Source organism: Ammodytes marinus, assembly GCF_949987685.1.
Source record: "Ammodytes marinus genome assembly, chromosome: 16".
Lineage (NCBI taxonomy): Eukaryota > Metazoa > Chordata > Actinopteri > Uranoscopiformes > Ammodytidae > Ammodytes > Ammodytes marinus.
The window spans coordinates 22,792,270-22,807,902 of NC_137220.1; the positions used below are offsets into that span (position 1 = coordinate 22,792,270).

The window sequence follows — 15,633 nt, forward strand, 5'->3', positions numbered from 1 at the left end:
AGGGAATTTCAACCACATGTCTACCATATGAAGGTAACATGAACTAACTTCATTGTTTTTGCTGTGGCTGGTTATCTACCAAAAGTTTTTCCAAGTAAAGATGTATTTCACCGAACACAAACTGAAATGTATTGGCATGATGATGGGCAATCTTTATTGATGCAAACTGTATACAGTAAAGGGTGGGTATTTAGAGGCCTAAAAGATGCAAAAACCAGTATTCCCTTTAATTGTAACCTGGCTTTCAGTCTTGCCTGTTGCGTCACCAGTTGTTGGCTAATCTATAGTGTCAGGATCAGCATCCATGCAGGTCTCCCAGGGGTTACGTGGCATTTGGGGCATGGAGAAGAGGAGCAGGGCCACTCCACTGAGGATGAGCAGTGTGAAGGAGGCGCAGGCGCAGGTGAAGGACCAGGAGTAGTAGTATTCAATCCAGATGGTCTCGTCGCTGTCAATCATACGCTTGACAGACTGGCGCATTACCTCCACACAAATGAAGATGCAGAGTCCTGTGTGCCAAAACAGAAAGCAAATGGTGGCAAGAAAAAGCAGATGCTTCCCTCAGTTTTGTTGTCATAATAACTGATAAATCACAGGCTGTTATTGCCAAAAATGGACACTGTAATTTCTATTTTACCTTTTAGCCTGTGACGGTAAGTCAATGTGATGCCAAGATTTCACAATCAAAGTTAATTACATACTTTAAGATATGGTGACAGCACCATCAGCATTTGCAACCTTCAGGAAAATGTCAGTGTAAAAGAAATTGCTTTGATGCTTTAAATTAGCTGCATAAGTAATAGTCACCCTCAAAAGAAAGGGTGAGCACGAATATGCCCCAATTTTAAATGAAGCCGGAACACACACAGAGGCGAGAGTGTCAAGCACAAAGCCTCTGCGTGTGGTTCACATTATCATGCCATATCTGACCTGCAAAGGCAAAGAACATCCCAGCGGGCCGCAGCAGGTAGTCCCTCCCCTTCCCAAAAGAGCAGATGACACAGAGGGTTCCCAGGATCATGAAGAACAGACTGAAGATGGCTATGGCTGCAGCTGAGATATTGTACTCTAAGGAGAGGGAGAGAGAGAGAGAGAGAGAGACAGAGAGGGAGAGAGCAGAGAATAAAAAAGAAGGAAAGAAATTATGAAGGATGTGATTGTGACGGTCAAGAGAAACAAATAGGGAGAGAGAAGACAAGAGCGATTCAGAACGTAATGGAAAGAAGGAAGACAGCAAAGTGATGGCGGTTAAGAATTGAGAGAATGGGAGGTAACAGAAGGGGAGGTAGAAGTATCATTTACATAGTAATGGTTTCTGTATTGCACTCAGGAGAGTAACGACACGGACAATTAGCCTTTAATTTAGCCTCACTTCAAAAACAACAACCATTTATCTAAACTGGCATTTGCATGACGTATACAATGTTGCAGGCTTTTAACAAGATGATGCAGATATCTCCCTCTCCTCCTGTCCATCTGTTGAATAGAACATCTTGACTTTTTTCCTGTCTGACACTCAAGCTGCGGTAGAAATGATCCCTGGAGCATCCTACTCTTCTTATTCTTATAGCCAAATTTCTCACTGCTACCTCACAATTCTATTCATCAAGGCAAAAATGTTGCATAAAAGTGCCTCACACCCATAGGTCCGATTGACTTGAAATGTCTCACCCAGGTCCATCTTCAGGGCTCTACAAAAAAAGCCTCTGGGACCATACCGGTCTGCCTAGAAGTATTTTGAAACTACTTTGCAAAAACTGAAAAAGAGTTATTATATTATAGCCTATATAAAAAAAAAAGTTATAACAACTTTTACAAAAATCACTCTATCAACATCAATTTTTCTACACAGCCTCAGGGGCCTAACATACACATGTCTCTAGAATGTGTAGAATGTACTCATCCCAATACAGTTGGCCTTGCTGTTTCTGTCTGACATACAAAAGACTTTTGAATTGACATAAAGGGATATATTTCATTGTTCGTATGATATTCTTTCTGTATCTTGTTCAATACAGTGCACTTTCTTGTCGATGTAAACGGACATAACCTTGCAATCTTCCTCAACTGCAAGTGAACTTAAACTTTAACAATGATCTGTAACTGTAAATTGCCTGCATTGTTGAGTGTCTATAGGTGCGTGTTCCCTGTGTGTTCTTCTCTGTCTAGTCAGGGTCAGCTCCCCACTGAAGGAATAGTTTACTTCAACTCAAAGTAAAACACATTTACTTTGAATCGTGGTAAAAAAGGGAAGATGAGAAGACAGAAATCAGAGGGTGTTGGAACAGACTTTCTTTCTTATCTGATATGTGACACATAGTGTGCATCAAACTGAGTTTGTGTTCAAACAAAATATGATAAACCCAGTAATTTACTTTCAAAATTGATTTGCTGTTGCAAATTAGTTGTGTAAGAACGGCATGTGCAGACAAGATTGCATTGGTTGCGTATTGTTACTGTTGAGAGGGTCTTACAGGTGACATACATGCATTTCTTCTTCACGTGTTGTACACATTTGTATTCTATGCATGCGATATCGAAGCATATTTTTCATATCCATGTAGAAAAGGCTGCTACACCGTCTTTGGTCTGGACAGAATGGCGTCTGTTACATTTCTCTCACATCACTGACAGTCAGTTGGGTGTGAAAAGAAAACGAGTCTCTGTTGTAACATGTAGTCTGGGTGGCAGTGATGACAAACCCACCTTTCTGGGTCTTCACTTCAAAAACTTCAGCTTCTTCCCCCGAGGTGAAGTGCTTGAAGTAGGAACAATTCTTTGCTGTATAGGAAGACAGGGAGAGCGAGAGAGAGAGAGAGAGAGAGAGAGAGAGAGAGAGAGAGAGAGAGAGAGAGAAGGGCAAAAGAGTGATATAAAGAGACATGAGGGGGACAGAGCAGCTTGTATGCACAGCCCCAAGCCTTACAGATCAATGTAAACAATGAATCTTTCAGTGGATCCCATTAAAATCTTCAGAACAACTACACATACATTAACCATACACACAGCTATGAAAATGAGATATTGCATTCATTAATTTATTTTATTTTTATTTTAGCCTGGAATTGTGGCTTGTTGTGTCACGACATGTACATGTGTCTTTAATGTAAATGTTCAGACCTTTTCTTATTAAGATCATTTTTGGGCGTTTTCAATGCTTTATTGATAGAGGGAAATGGGGGCAGAGAGGGGAATGACATGCAGAGAACCACCAAGGGCCGGATTCGAACCCGAGGCTTCTGCGAGGATGATATTAAATATAGAAAGTGCAGCATCAGAATTGTTTTGCTGACAAAAAGAAATGTCAAAAATTGCAGTTCCTCTTTGGCTATGTGTTCAACACCACCCACCAAACCCCAGCAGTGTTCTTTCACTTTCTTTCATCGCAAAATAAAAATTACTTTAGCTCAAATCCTTCACTGTCGTCTGTTTTGATAGTGTTGACTGCTCAGAAAGCAGTTGAAACACTTATCTACACAAACTTCTCTACACAAACAGAACACAATTACATGTGCTTTGCTTGCCCAAGCCCTAGCCCTTTCACCACAATCTTTAAAGTAGCCTTGTTTTGAAAAAAACTATTGTTGGGCGCAGTCATTTCCCACCCAGCCATCTATTTGCCTTGTCTCTGAGGGCAGCTGGTTTGAGAAGGGTGGGGTGGCGAGGACGTAAGTGAAGGTCCCCTCCTCCTCTCACCATCTTTTCACGCTGAGATTAAACCAATAAAGCAGACAAGTGCTCTCTGTGTCAAAACGGAGATGGACAATGTGTGTGTGTGTTAGTCTGTGTGTGTGTGTGTGTGTGTGTGTGTGTGTGTGTGTGTGTGTGTGTGTGTGTGTGTGTGTGTGTGTGTGTGTGTGTGCGTGTGTGCGTGTGTGTGTGTGCGCGCACGTACCAGGCAACAGAGGAGCTGTTTGTTACCCAGGATGAGACAGAATCCCTAAAGAGGTAACCTAGCAACAGGCTGCTGCAGGTCTTGGCTAGTGCTATCTATTTACTCATGTAAAGGCATATCAAGAGGAGCGTGTGTGTGTGTGTGTGTGTGTGTGTGTGTGTGTGTGTGTGTGTGTGTGTGTGTGTGTGTGTGTGATGGACAGGCTGGTGGTAGGGAGAATCTGTGGCGCGGTCACAGTGCAGCTTGTATCTGTAAATATATGATTTTCATTAGTCCTCTCTTATTAGGTTCCTTTACCTCTGGGGCTAAGCCAATCTAAGTTAATGTGTGTATGGGCGTGTAGCGATAACATTCACTCTGGTCTCTATGAAGACCATTATCTGCCCACCACCACAAAGACAAGACGGGCGTCAAAAGACTGGTCCTTAAGTGCATCTGCTTAATCACAATGATTCAAAAGAGGATGATGTAGACAGCGGTGAAAGACTAAAAAAAATATTTGGGATAATGATAACCCAGCCCCTATAGTTACTGTTAGTATACGCCACTACAGCTCTCCATTTAAGCACAACAAACATGCAGTTTTGAGATATAAAGATGTCTGATTTACAACCAAAAAAATCACCGTCCATTTTGAAACACGGGTTAAAACAGAAGTCAAGAAAAGCGTTGCTCCTAGCTCCCAGACTGACTTGCATTTTGTTGGTTAAACCCACAGTGACCGATTTGTTCGTGGCCACTTAGGGGCAGCGGAAACAGGTTTGGAACAAAGCATTGATGAGTCATGTTGTAGGCAAACAGCTTCTTAACACATTCAGCAGTTACTGGAGGATCATCAGCATTCATTTGCAGTCATAATTCTATCCGATATTCACACTATTTAGATGATTTGTAGCTGGCTAAGTTTAAGCTAGCAAGTAGCAAGACAAGCAATGAGGGGACTAACTTAAAGCTATTTCCTAAACATCTATGTAAATGGAACAGTTTCTATAACAGTTAAATACGCATTGCACTGTACTTTCTGAAACCTAGAAATGCAACAGGTAAGGTTCACTTGGATAAGGTCTTTGCACAGTCACTGGACTGCATGGGAGAGGGCTGGCACAGAGGCATTTCCAGAGCCTGCCTGGTTGCTATGGTGATTAATTGGCCTCTTATCAGCACTGCCAGAGCCTTTTCAGAGTAACCCATTAGTTCAGGGAACATGACAGTTGCTGGAGTGTAAACCTCCCCAAAACATCCAAAGAGCTTGATGATTGCTCCACACTGTGATGTACTGTACTGGAACATTTGCTCTCATGCTGTGTGTATGTGCTTGACCTGACCTCAACATGACGTTCATGTTACATTACTTTAACCTTTAGAATAATGTAATTGGCTAATAACATGCCCCCTTGCAACTTGGGGAAATGATAGAGCATGTTGCCAGCTGCTGTGACCAGGCAGGTCAACGTTTGCGGCTTACTGTATGTGAGAGCAGGTTAATGCACTTTCAAATGAAGCCCATACACATTAACTCTTGTGTTTTAGTTCACGAAAGGTGATAGGAAAAAAAAAAGAAGCGAAACCCCACTCCATATTGATTTTAACTTTTATTATAGCCCCATGTGCACCACTTTGGGCATGTGGAGAAATGCTAAAGATTGGCAGGGTGGATGTTCTTAGCTTACTGTTGATAACCAATGATTAGACAATAGTTGTTTGTGGAGGAATTTAGCCAATGATCAATTGGGCAAATTTGTGTTGTGATCGTCATTTTGCTTAATATAGTCCAACCATTTCTCATCCGCTACATTGGAAGAATTCAAACTAATTGTAGTATTTAGAGTGTGTGATTTGTTTTTCAGTATATTAATTCAAACCAAAATGGCAGTACATGAAAAAAGACACGGGTCCCACAGTTAATCGTTCTTGTCGCTAAAAACAGATATAGTTACACAGGTGGGATTCCTCACTTTGCCAGTCTTATGTCACTGCTTCATTATCCTAGAGCCAAAATATTTAAACCTTAGCTTTTGTTCTGTCTGTTTCACACATTATAATGCTGCTGTCTCAAATTTACTGGAGTCAAATTTTTAATTTGGCATAAACATTAGATAGTAAAACAGACTGCCAAGGAAAGGTTAAAAAAACAAATCTGCCGCGCATCGTAATTTTAGACGGTGAACACTCACAGAGCAAGAGAACATCTGGGTTACGTGTAATTGACCTTGCAGCCTGGTTAATGGGAAAACTTAGTTCCAGGGAAGAGAGTGATTGGAACGCCTGTCATTTTAGTTTTGCCTCTTTCCATTTAACTCTGCTGCCACCTCCTCTCTGTGATATGCAGCTCATCCTTTACCCTTTCCTTTTCCTCTTCATCCTGCACTGTCCACCTGTCGCTGTTACTATATTTCAGTCACGTAATATGCATTGCAGCCACTCTACATTGCTGTCTAAATGTGTATTGTCTAATCTATAATCTTGATCTATTTTATTTGTTTTTAATATATATAATGCCATTTCTAATGTCTAATATTGATGTAAAGTATTGTATTCTCCTGTACAGCACTTTGAATGGCCTTGTGTCTGAATTGTGCTATATGAATAAACATGCCTTGCCTTGCCTTGCCTTGCCTTGCCTTGCCTTGCCTTGCCTTGCCTTGCCTTGCCTTGCCTTGCCTTGCCTTGCCTTGCCTTGCCTTGCCTTGCCTTACAGGCTCTCCCCTCCACCTTAGATTTTTCTTACATTCTTCTTGTAGTTCAGTATTCTTCTATTTCCATTTTCCAATTGGTTTCCATGCTCATCTTCCTACTTTCAACCTTTGCCAGTTATACTTTTTTATATTGGTAAGCTATTTAATTATTATTATAACCAGTATTATTATTTTTATTTATATTTCAGATATAAGGACAAGTGCTCAGAAGGTTAACATAGTGCTGTTCTTTTTGTAGCCACACAGATTGACCGACTAATTCTGGGTCAATGTGAATTGGATGGGTGGTGGTGGTGGTGGTGGTGGTATGGCTATTCCACTAAGACTTCTGATAACTGGGACACATGAGCACAGGAGAGATCCTCTACATGTATTGTAAGTGTGTCTGTGTGTGTGTGTGTGTGTGTGTGTGTGTGTGTGTGTGTGTGTGTGTGTGTGTGTCTGCGTGCGTGCGTGCGTGCGTGTGTGTGTGTGTGCGCGTGCGTGCGTACGTGCATGTGTGTGTCTGTGTGGCCTGACCTTTATCGTTAAATTAAAACCATTTCATTTTGACCTTCATCATCACAGCATCTGGTCTCATCATGTAAGTGATGCCAGCAGTTATCTCTGAATATGTATTTTCATTTAATTTATTTCAAATTAACATAATGTGGAGCTAGTGATTCACTCAGATGTTGAACTAAAACTTGTTTTTCTGAAAGCCAAGTCAGTGGCACAGTCTCTGCTTTGCAAACCACAACACAGCAACCTAGCAAACTAGAAAGGGAAATGACTGAGCTTTTAGAAATGGAAATATGGTGGCTCAAGGTGACGTCTGTGCTGTTGTTGGTGTGAATTGGGGGCAGCAGTCAGGCATTGTGTCCCTGAAAGATGCAGGGGAGGACAACGATTCATTGAAGGTAACTGTGCTCTGGTGGCAAAACCTTTTCACTTTGGGACTAGAACATGTGATGCCTGACCACCTGGATGCACAAAAACTGCAAAAAATCCCTGATAATGTAGGAGCAAACACACACACACACACACACACACACACACACACACACACACACACACAGACTGCCATTTATGCTCTTTATTTCCCAGACGAGAGGCATTATGTGATCCAGAAAGGGTTTGTTTGATTTTTTCAGCACTCAAGCTGTCTTTTTTCATTCTCAGTCATTTGGGTGTACCGCTTCGTTGCCATTGTTATGCAATCCCAATCACAAAAACAATTACATTTTTCCCTATATGAAAAAAATCTACACAACTAACTCCCATTCTGTTTAGGAAAATGTATTTGATCAAGTCCAATCACCGCTGCTTGTTTGAGTATTCTGTTCATCATGGATTTAATCTGTTATAGCACACTCTCTGTCAACTTCTTTTTTCCTTTTTTTTACACCACTGCTTTTCTTATCAGCTAAACTCTCAACCTATACAACACACATTAGATTGAGAAGCAGATAAAGTAATGCTGCTGCTGGTGTGGTGTTCTTAGCCAGTCTGCAGCACTCAGTGGCCATGATACTTTTGCAGACCCATTTACAAAACCACATTAGTGTTCTCTTTGACAAAAGAACCTCAAAAGCACATGCATCCTTCAACATTTCCAGTAAGAGTAGACAGTGAAGAGTGTTTTTGCACCACTGATTTGTTGCTAAAAATGCCCAAAAAATATCAAACGATTTTTGAGAAATGTCCAATGGTATTGTAGCTTGTTTGAACAGTTTTAAATCAATGCAAGCAGACACGAGTAGTTAATGTTGTTGCCCAATGTTGGCTGGCTTGTAAAGTGCAAACACTGACTCCTTAAAAAAAGAACACAAGAACCTAACACAACTAGTAACTCACCCATTGTCATTAGCCACACATGACAGGGTGTTACAGACAGCATGGGGGTATTAGTACTCTAGGGACAACCCCACACACTCACAGAACCATCTCTGATGAGGGCACCAGGGTCACAAATGGTCCAAAATTGACTTGTTTAACTGAAACTATTGAGCCAGCTAGCCACATGTCAGAAATCCCTAGACCTTTTCAGGTTATATGAGAGAATGACTCATTTTTCTCCTAATAGGCCGAGCGAAACACCACACACACACTCACACACACTCACACACACGCACACGCACACGCACACACGCACACGCACGCACACACACACACACACACACGCACACGCACACACACACAGACTAATGCCTCGTTTCCACCGAGTAGAGCGGGTCGGGTCGGAGCGGTTCGGTCCGGGTAGTTTGGCTTTTCATTTGCCAAAAGTTGGGTAGGGTACGGTTTAAGCGCACCTAACCGCTCTGAGCCGCTCCCGATCTCAGTACTCCTCCGTAGGGGTACTAGCGGCCTGAAAGCGGGCCGAAAATGCATGAGAAGGCGGAGCTACACACTGCCGTCATTTGATTGGTCGAAAGAATCATTTCCGCCATGTGTAGATCTCGGCAAGAGTGAAGAGAGTCTTGTGTTTTGGCGAAAATGTGAGCACAGCTCTGTTTATTGTGTGGTGTTTTTCCTCGTCAATAAATTAATCAGTTGGTTACACTGTGTCCCATAGTCACGTAGCTGCTGCAGCCAGCACTGTTCGCTCACTGTCTCTATGAGTTGCGCCGAGCGGTCTCTGTGTGTTTACGCCATAGATAGTAGTAAAATACACGCTCACAACAACACGGGGGGAATACATAAAGAAGCGGCTGGTTTGAATCATCTCCGCCGTTTGTAGTCACCTCGGCTAGAGTGAAGAGAGTTTTGGCGAAAATGTGAGCGCGGCACTGTTTATTGTGTGGTGTTTTTCCTCGTCATTAAATGAATCAGTTGGCTACACTGTGTCCCACTGCTACGATGTCACGTAGCTGCCGCAGCCAGTGCTGTTCGCTCACTGTCTCTATCAGTTGCACCGAGCCGTCTCTGTGCTCACAACACGGGGGGAATAAATAAAGAAGCGGCTGGTTTGACCAAGCAAAAACAAGAGACCGCTGGCTTGACCACAGTTGTTCCCACAGCCCGATAGTTTGACCCACATTCTGGCGTCGGCTATCGCAGTCCAGCCTAAACCCCGCCCTACCAGTAAGGGTAGGGTCGGCGGTGGAAACAACACCGAGATTCTTAAAAGTGAGCTGTCCCGCTCTGAGCCGCTCCGATCCGACCCGCTCTACTCGGTGGAAACGAGGCATAAGGGAATAAGCAGCCCTGTGCACTGAGCTGAACTCCCTTTGCCACTGGGAGTTAGACAGGTGAGAAACTTTTGTTTTTCAGTTGGTCTTTCTCTAGTCATTCCATGTGTTGCGTATGACAGAAACAGTTGCGATTCGGCACACATATGACCATGGCTTACTCCTGCTGCCTGGTTGAGGACGTTACAAATGGGGGGTTGGGGAAGAGTGGTAGTGGTGTTGGTGGTAGAATCTACAATTATTCTTAACAGAGAGAAATTTCTGCCATCATTTTAAACCAAGAAGGTGGAGGCCCTCAATGTTGTCTATTTTTCCATGACAGGCAGCCGCCACATCTTTTGTTTCCTACAACATGGAATGAATACAACTCGGTATTCATTACATGACATTCATTACAGTATCACCCCCACTCCCTGAAAGACCCCCTACCTGGTTGGCCACCTTTCCCCATCAACAGAGGCATCCCTGGCTGCCTTTATCAACCCACACACACACACTCCTGTTTGCTCCCCCAGTCCTCTTCTTCCCTCCTGAGTCTCCCAGTTGTATTCAAATGGCGCTTTTCCACTGCAAATGTAGCTCGACTCGACTCAACTCGACTCAGTTTAACTTGGTTTGGTAGCAGCACGGGTCGTTTTCCACCGAAAATAGTACCTCCTGAACGTGGGCGGGGTTGTCGTAAGGGGCTGAAAGCCAACTCCGGAGTCAAGTAGCAAAGCAGAAATTACGAGCAGTTGTTGCACTATTAACTGATCCAACCGCCAAAAACACGGATGAGAAATGTTTAAGAAAATACTCCCCTTGTATCTGTTTGCTAAAAGAAGTAGAATAATATTGCTACGGGCCGTTAAAAGGGAGGGTTTGTGTCCTGATGTGTGACTGCCACACAGCTGTAGGGATGCGTCACGTACATCCCTATGCACGTAAACACGGGCATGATAAAGTTGACTGTTAAGTGCTTGTTTCAGGATACGTGTCTTCAAATGCAAGCCGTGTCTCAGCCTGAATATTTTATTGAGGTAATCAGTGCAGTCCGAGGCTTGTAATGTAATCGCTCGCTATCATGTCTGTCCCAGCTTGCTGCTATAGGCTATTTAGCCTAGCTGCTATGTCTCCTCTCGTATGTTCAAAGTAACTTCCCCAACAGCCAACACAACTGGGTGAGCTTAGCGAATATATGGAGAGAAAAAAATCGGGTCTGTGATGCAAATCAAATGAAAGCGAGCCAAAGAAGGCTGCACGCGGCGAGACAAAATACACATAAAAGTCCCGGAGAGTTGTTGAGAATCAAGGGGAGAATAATCAACAGAATGAAGCTGGCAGACGGTAGTCTCTGGCCAATCAGCGGCCGGCCGTCTGCCGACGTCACCTTTTAGCTCGACTCAGCTCGCTTGGACCCTAGAGCAAGGCGATACTAAAAAAGCAGCCGCTAGCAGGTACCAGGTACCATGAAATTGCGGTGGAAACGCCAAAAATGCGAGTTGAGTCGAGTCGAGTCGAGCTGATACCATGCGGTGGAAAAGCGCCATAAGACCCCGTTTCCATTTGTCTTTAACATGTGGTTTTTGTGATCGGATCACATGAATACAGCTCTAACTACAGGTGAAAACACTCTCAAGACGCATTGAGATCGGATCACAAAAACCACATTCGGAGGTGGTTTACGTCGCTTGTGTCCGATGTGTCCGCATTCATTTGATAGTGGAAACATCAAAGTGACTTTTGTCCACATTAGGGACCACCTACTCAATTGCCGCCACCTGTCTGAGCGGAAATACGTTGAAAATGCATCATTGGCGTTCATGCAGCTTTCATAGAAGCCTCATGAACGTTAGTTGCATCCGCCAGTATTGCAAATGACAAGCTTTCTGTCCTCTGTTTTCATTTCACTGCGTAAATATGAATACACGGAAATCGCTGCTATTGACTGGAGAGCTGCAAGGCAACGACTTCCTGTTGTTATCTGCTTAAAATTAAAAGTCAACTCGCGTTTGGCTAGTAACAGGCTTTTAATGTGAAGGCACACAGGAAATATTCTGTTCGCATATGCAGTATCTTAACTGCATATAGAAAGCCGTATACTGGTGGTGATTCACCAGCCAAAGTGGCGTAATAACTTACTCGTCTAAGAGTTTTTACTTTTATATACTATCGAATATATTTACCCGCATTTGGCAAGTGTTAATGTAGAGCCCTCTAAGCAGTGTTGTGCATCGCTCCTCCTTGTCTAAATGAGACAGTAGCCTATCTCGTCAACCTAGACTGGTAATTATCTTCGCATGTAATGCATTTTAATAGCAAATGCGATTAAAACAGTGGCACTGTACAGCCCTGTATGTTCACTTGTTTGAACCCCACCGGTTAAAAACTATGTAGCCTACGTGTTGATTTAAATACAGCGCGGGTAAATGGAATCGGATCACAAGTAGACAAAGAAGTCACATTTGAAAATACAAGTGTGAACACACGGACTGAGAGCTGTCCACTCCCAGGTGGAAACAGGGTCTAACTCATGAGCTGGAGCGGGGAGCCACACTTCATTAAGCCCTGTTACTGATCCTGTGGTGCGAGAGCTGCAGGCTAAGTCAATGGTGGCGTCTCTTGAAATCTCTCTGTTAGGCTGCAAGGCACACACACACAGCCAGGGGCTTGTTCTGTTCACACGGAGCTTATAATGAAAGTCACAAGGGTATTGTGAAAACGTATATAGTAGAGGTGGGCATAGATTAATTTTTTTAATCTAGATTAATCTAGATTAATTTTGAAATTAATCTAGATTAATCTAGATTAAAATGGCTCATTTGAATTCATTCATAATATGTGTGTGCTCCCTAAATAATGACTCAAAGTAAGTCTTTGAGAACGTGTTTCTCAAGCCAGGTGGCGCATCAGACCAGGGGCTCATCTCCTGTTTCCAACATGCATCACAAACTGCTTGAGGAAGCTGTTCTACTATGATAATTGGTGATGAAAATAAATAATGTTCAACAAGATGTACTTGTGTTTACAAACTGTTTATTCAGTTAAACATGAACTTTGAACTGTAGGCCATAAGAGGTAACGATGAATTGTTTAGGGCTGCAACTAACGATTATTTCAATAATCGATTAATCGGTCGATTATTTTTTCGATTAATCGATGAATCGGATAAAAAAAATAAACATTTGTAAATGCTGCATCTTTATTCAAAAACTGAACATTACTTCAAATTCACAGTGCACACTGAAGTGTCAAAACACCAGGTTATTGCTCCAACGTCCCGGAACTATTAAAAGTAATATTAAATGATAAAAAATTAATAATAAACTTAACTGGGATAACACAAAAAAAAACATACAATGTATGATATACATTTATACAGTATAAGGGATGTCCATGGTAAACCAGTCAACCGATAATATTTTTAACCGGTAAATACTAACGGTTAAAAAAATTAAATCATCTTAATTTCTCTCAGATGACAGGAGAGTTAATTTGTATTGATATTGATACCATTTTCAAGACTCCTTAACGATCCAAGTCTTTATTGATATCAAAATTGATAATTTTCTATTATTTTGTTGAAATAGAACTTGTATTATTGCTTTAATTGCTGATATGATCATAGCTCTAGATAGGACATTAAACAGGTCATAATTCCATTCCATCTTTACTATCTATTTTATCTTGCTGGGAAAACAAGTTTCGCCAAAATCTCAAATTTCTTTTTTTTTGTGTTGCATTTGAACACATCAATCATATTACTGAGCCGGCCTGAACACATCACAGTTGACATGTTTGCTACTTTTTTTAAGCTAACTAGCTTTATATCCTTCCGATTTTAACATGGATTTAAAATCTGGATCACTATTTTTAACTGACGGGACTTTCTACACCGTTCGGTTGTATGATTACTGCCGCTGCATTGAATGACTGTTGATGCGCCGATGCCGATTCTCCGAGCACGTCTGCACACCGTCTGCAGCAGCAGCTGACAGAGTTTTTTTGGACTAGACGGATACTGAGTTGATGGAGTTTTTTTTAACCCAAAGAAAGCAAAGGTACAACACTTTTATATAGGCCTGCAGTCCAGTGTTAGATATGACCAAAATACAAGCTGTGGCCGCTCACACTATAGCTTTCCCGCACGTGAAGCGAGCCTTCACGTGCGGAAGGGGGTTCACCCCGACGGCGAACAGCATCTCCCCTGAGCCGAACAGGAGGTGGAATTAAGAGATTAACGGCGATATTTTTTTTATCGCCCGATAAGAGTCTGGCGTTAACGTAGCCGTTAACGCCGTTATCGGCCCACCACTAGTATATAGACTTCAGGACACAAGGCCGAACGGTTTTGAATTGCTTTTTTTAGATTGACTTACTTTCTGAAAGTTATGCAAGGAAGGGGGAAAAAGCTCGGACTTGTAGGTTGAATATCAAGGTTCTGCATGCAGCGGCCTCTCCCACCTTTTAGTTTTTCGGTTTTAATGGAAAGTAAGTGAGAGTTTGCCAACACATTGGTCCATTAAACATTGTGAAAAACCGACAATGGCATCAGAACATACTGCTTGAATTAGATGCATGTCAGATGTCTATCTGCAGACTCAACAAGAGACCTAGAGGCAGTGGGATCTTATCATTTTAGTATTAAAGAGAGAGTAAAACAGTGTATTGACAAATGACGTAACCCTTTCTGTTGTGATCTGTGAAATCACACACAAACAAAAGGAGTTACAGGACATTTTGTAACAGGAGCTTCACTGTGAGGGAAAATAGATTTTTCTCTCTCATCTTACATTGAGAGTCCATCATCTCAGACCAAACAAAGCCCTTCTTTTTTCATGTTAACTGTGAGGTATATAGTCACTATACTCTTCCATTACGCACTTGACTTCAGCTGTGTGCGGCTGGGCTAAATTGGCACTCTGCTCACTCAGAGGCTTCCTCTCGTTGAAGATAATGATGGCTTGGTGAGAAGCTGGCCATAGAAATGTCCCTCGCTCAGTCCAAACACACATCTGTACGTGTGTGGATGTGTGTTTGTGTGTGTACATACACACACGTATGCACATCCCCAACACACGTGCTGGTATGGAGGAAAGGACAGGAATACAGAATTGCTCCTTTAGCTTCAGATTCTAACCATATCGTACAGTTTTTCTTTACTTTCACTGGGACTGCCCTTAAAATGATTTGTAGACCAAACGTGTTGAGGCTTTCTATGTCTTGCTTAAAATCTGGCAAAAGAAAAACTGTGACTAAACATCCAGAATTGTTCCAAGCCGGGAGAGCTGTCAGTCAGTCAGCAACCCACACAACACATTCCCTTTTTACAACAGATAGAAAAATACAGTTCGTTAAAAGTAACTGATAAATGTTTGTTACCTTGACACGAAACATTGAGCCTTTGCACAAAAACATTTATTTAGGGGGAGGGGGGGCGCTCATAGAGGCTCAGTCCTCCAGAATCAGCAGACCACATGTTCGAATCCGGCCTGTGGTTGTTCTCTGAATGTCATTCCCTTCTCTGCCCCATTTAAACTCTGCCGATCCAACATGTGTAATAAATCATAAAAAAATTGCCAATAATAAAATAAAAAAAAACTCACAAAAAAACATTTAATTACCCACAGTCAGATAAATAAAGCTCCATACCTCCCGGTAAACTGATGGGGCCACAGCCTTTCCCCCGAGGGTCCTCCTCCACGATGAAGATGGTCTTCTTGCAGAGCCTCCAGAGGCCAAAATGGGCCAACTCACAGGTGGCGTTGAGTGTCTCCACCCGGGGACTGAGCACGGCCCAGTGGTCTGTCCCCACCGCCGCCAGCATGGACGACATGCCCACGATGATAACCACGGACGTGATCTTCACCCTGGTCGCCTGCTCCTCAAACAT

The 15,633-nt window shown here is 42.5% G+C and overlaps 1 protein-coding gene across 1 annotated transcript; it reads right to left on the bottom strand.

The window, feature by feature from the left end:
• Positions 1-276: 276 nt before the first annotated feature.
• On the bottom strand, positions 277-15,633 carry cacng1b (calcium channel, voltage-dependent, gamma subunit 1b; the record flags this gene model as incomplete). Its single annotated transcript, XM_080043228.1, has 4 exons — positions 277-509; positions 931-1,068; positions 2,707-2,781; positions 15,393-15,633. The coding sequence occupies 4 exons, from the start codon at positions 15,631-15,633 to the stop codon at positions 277-279; spliced, it is 687 nt and encodes a 228-aa protein (XP_079899354.1).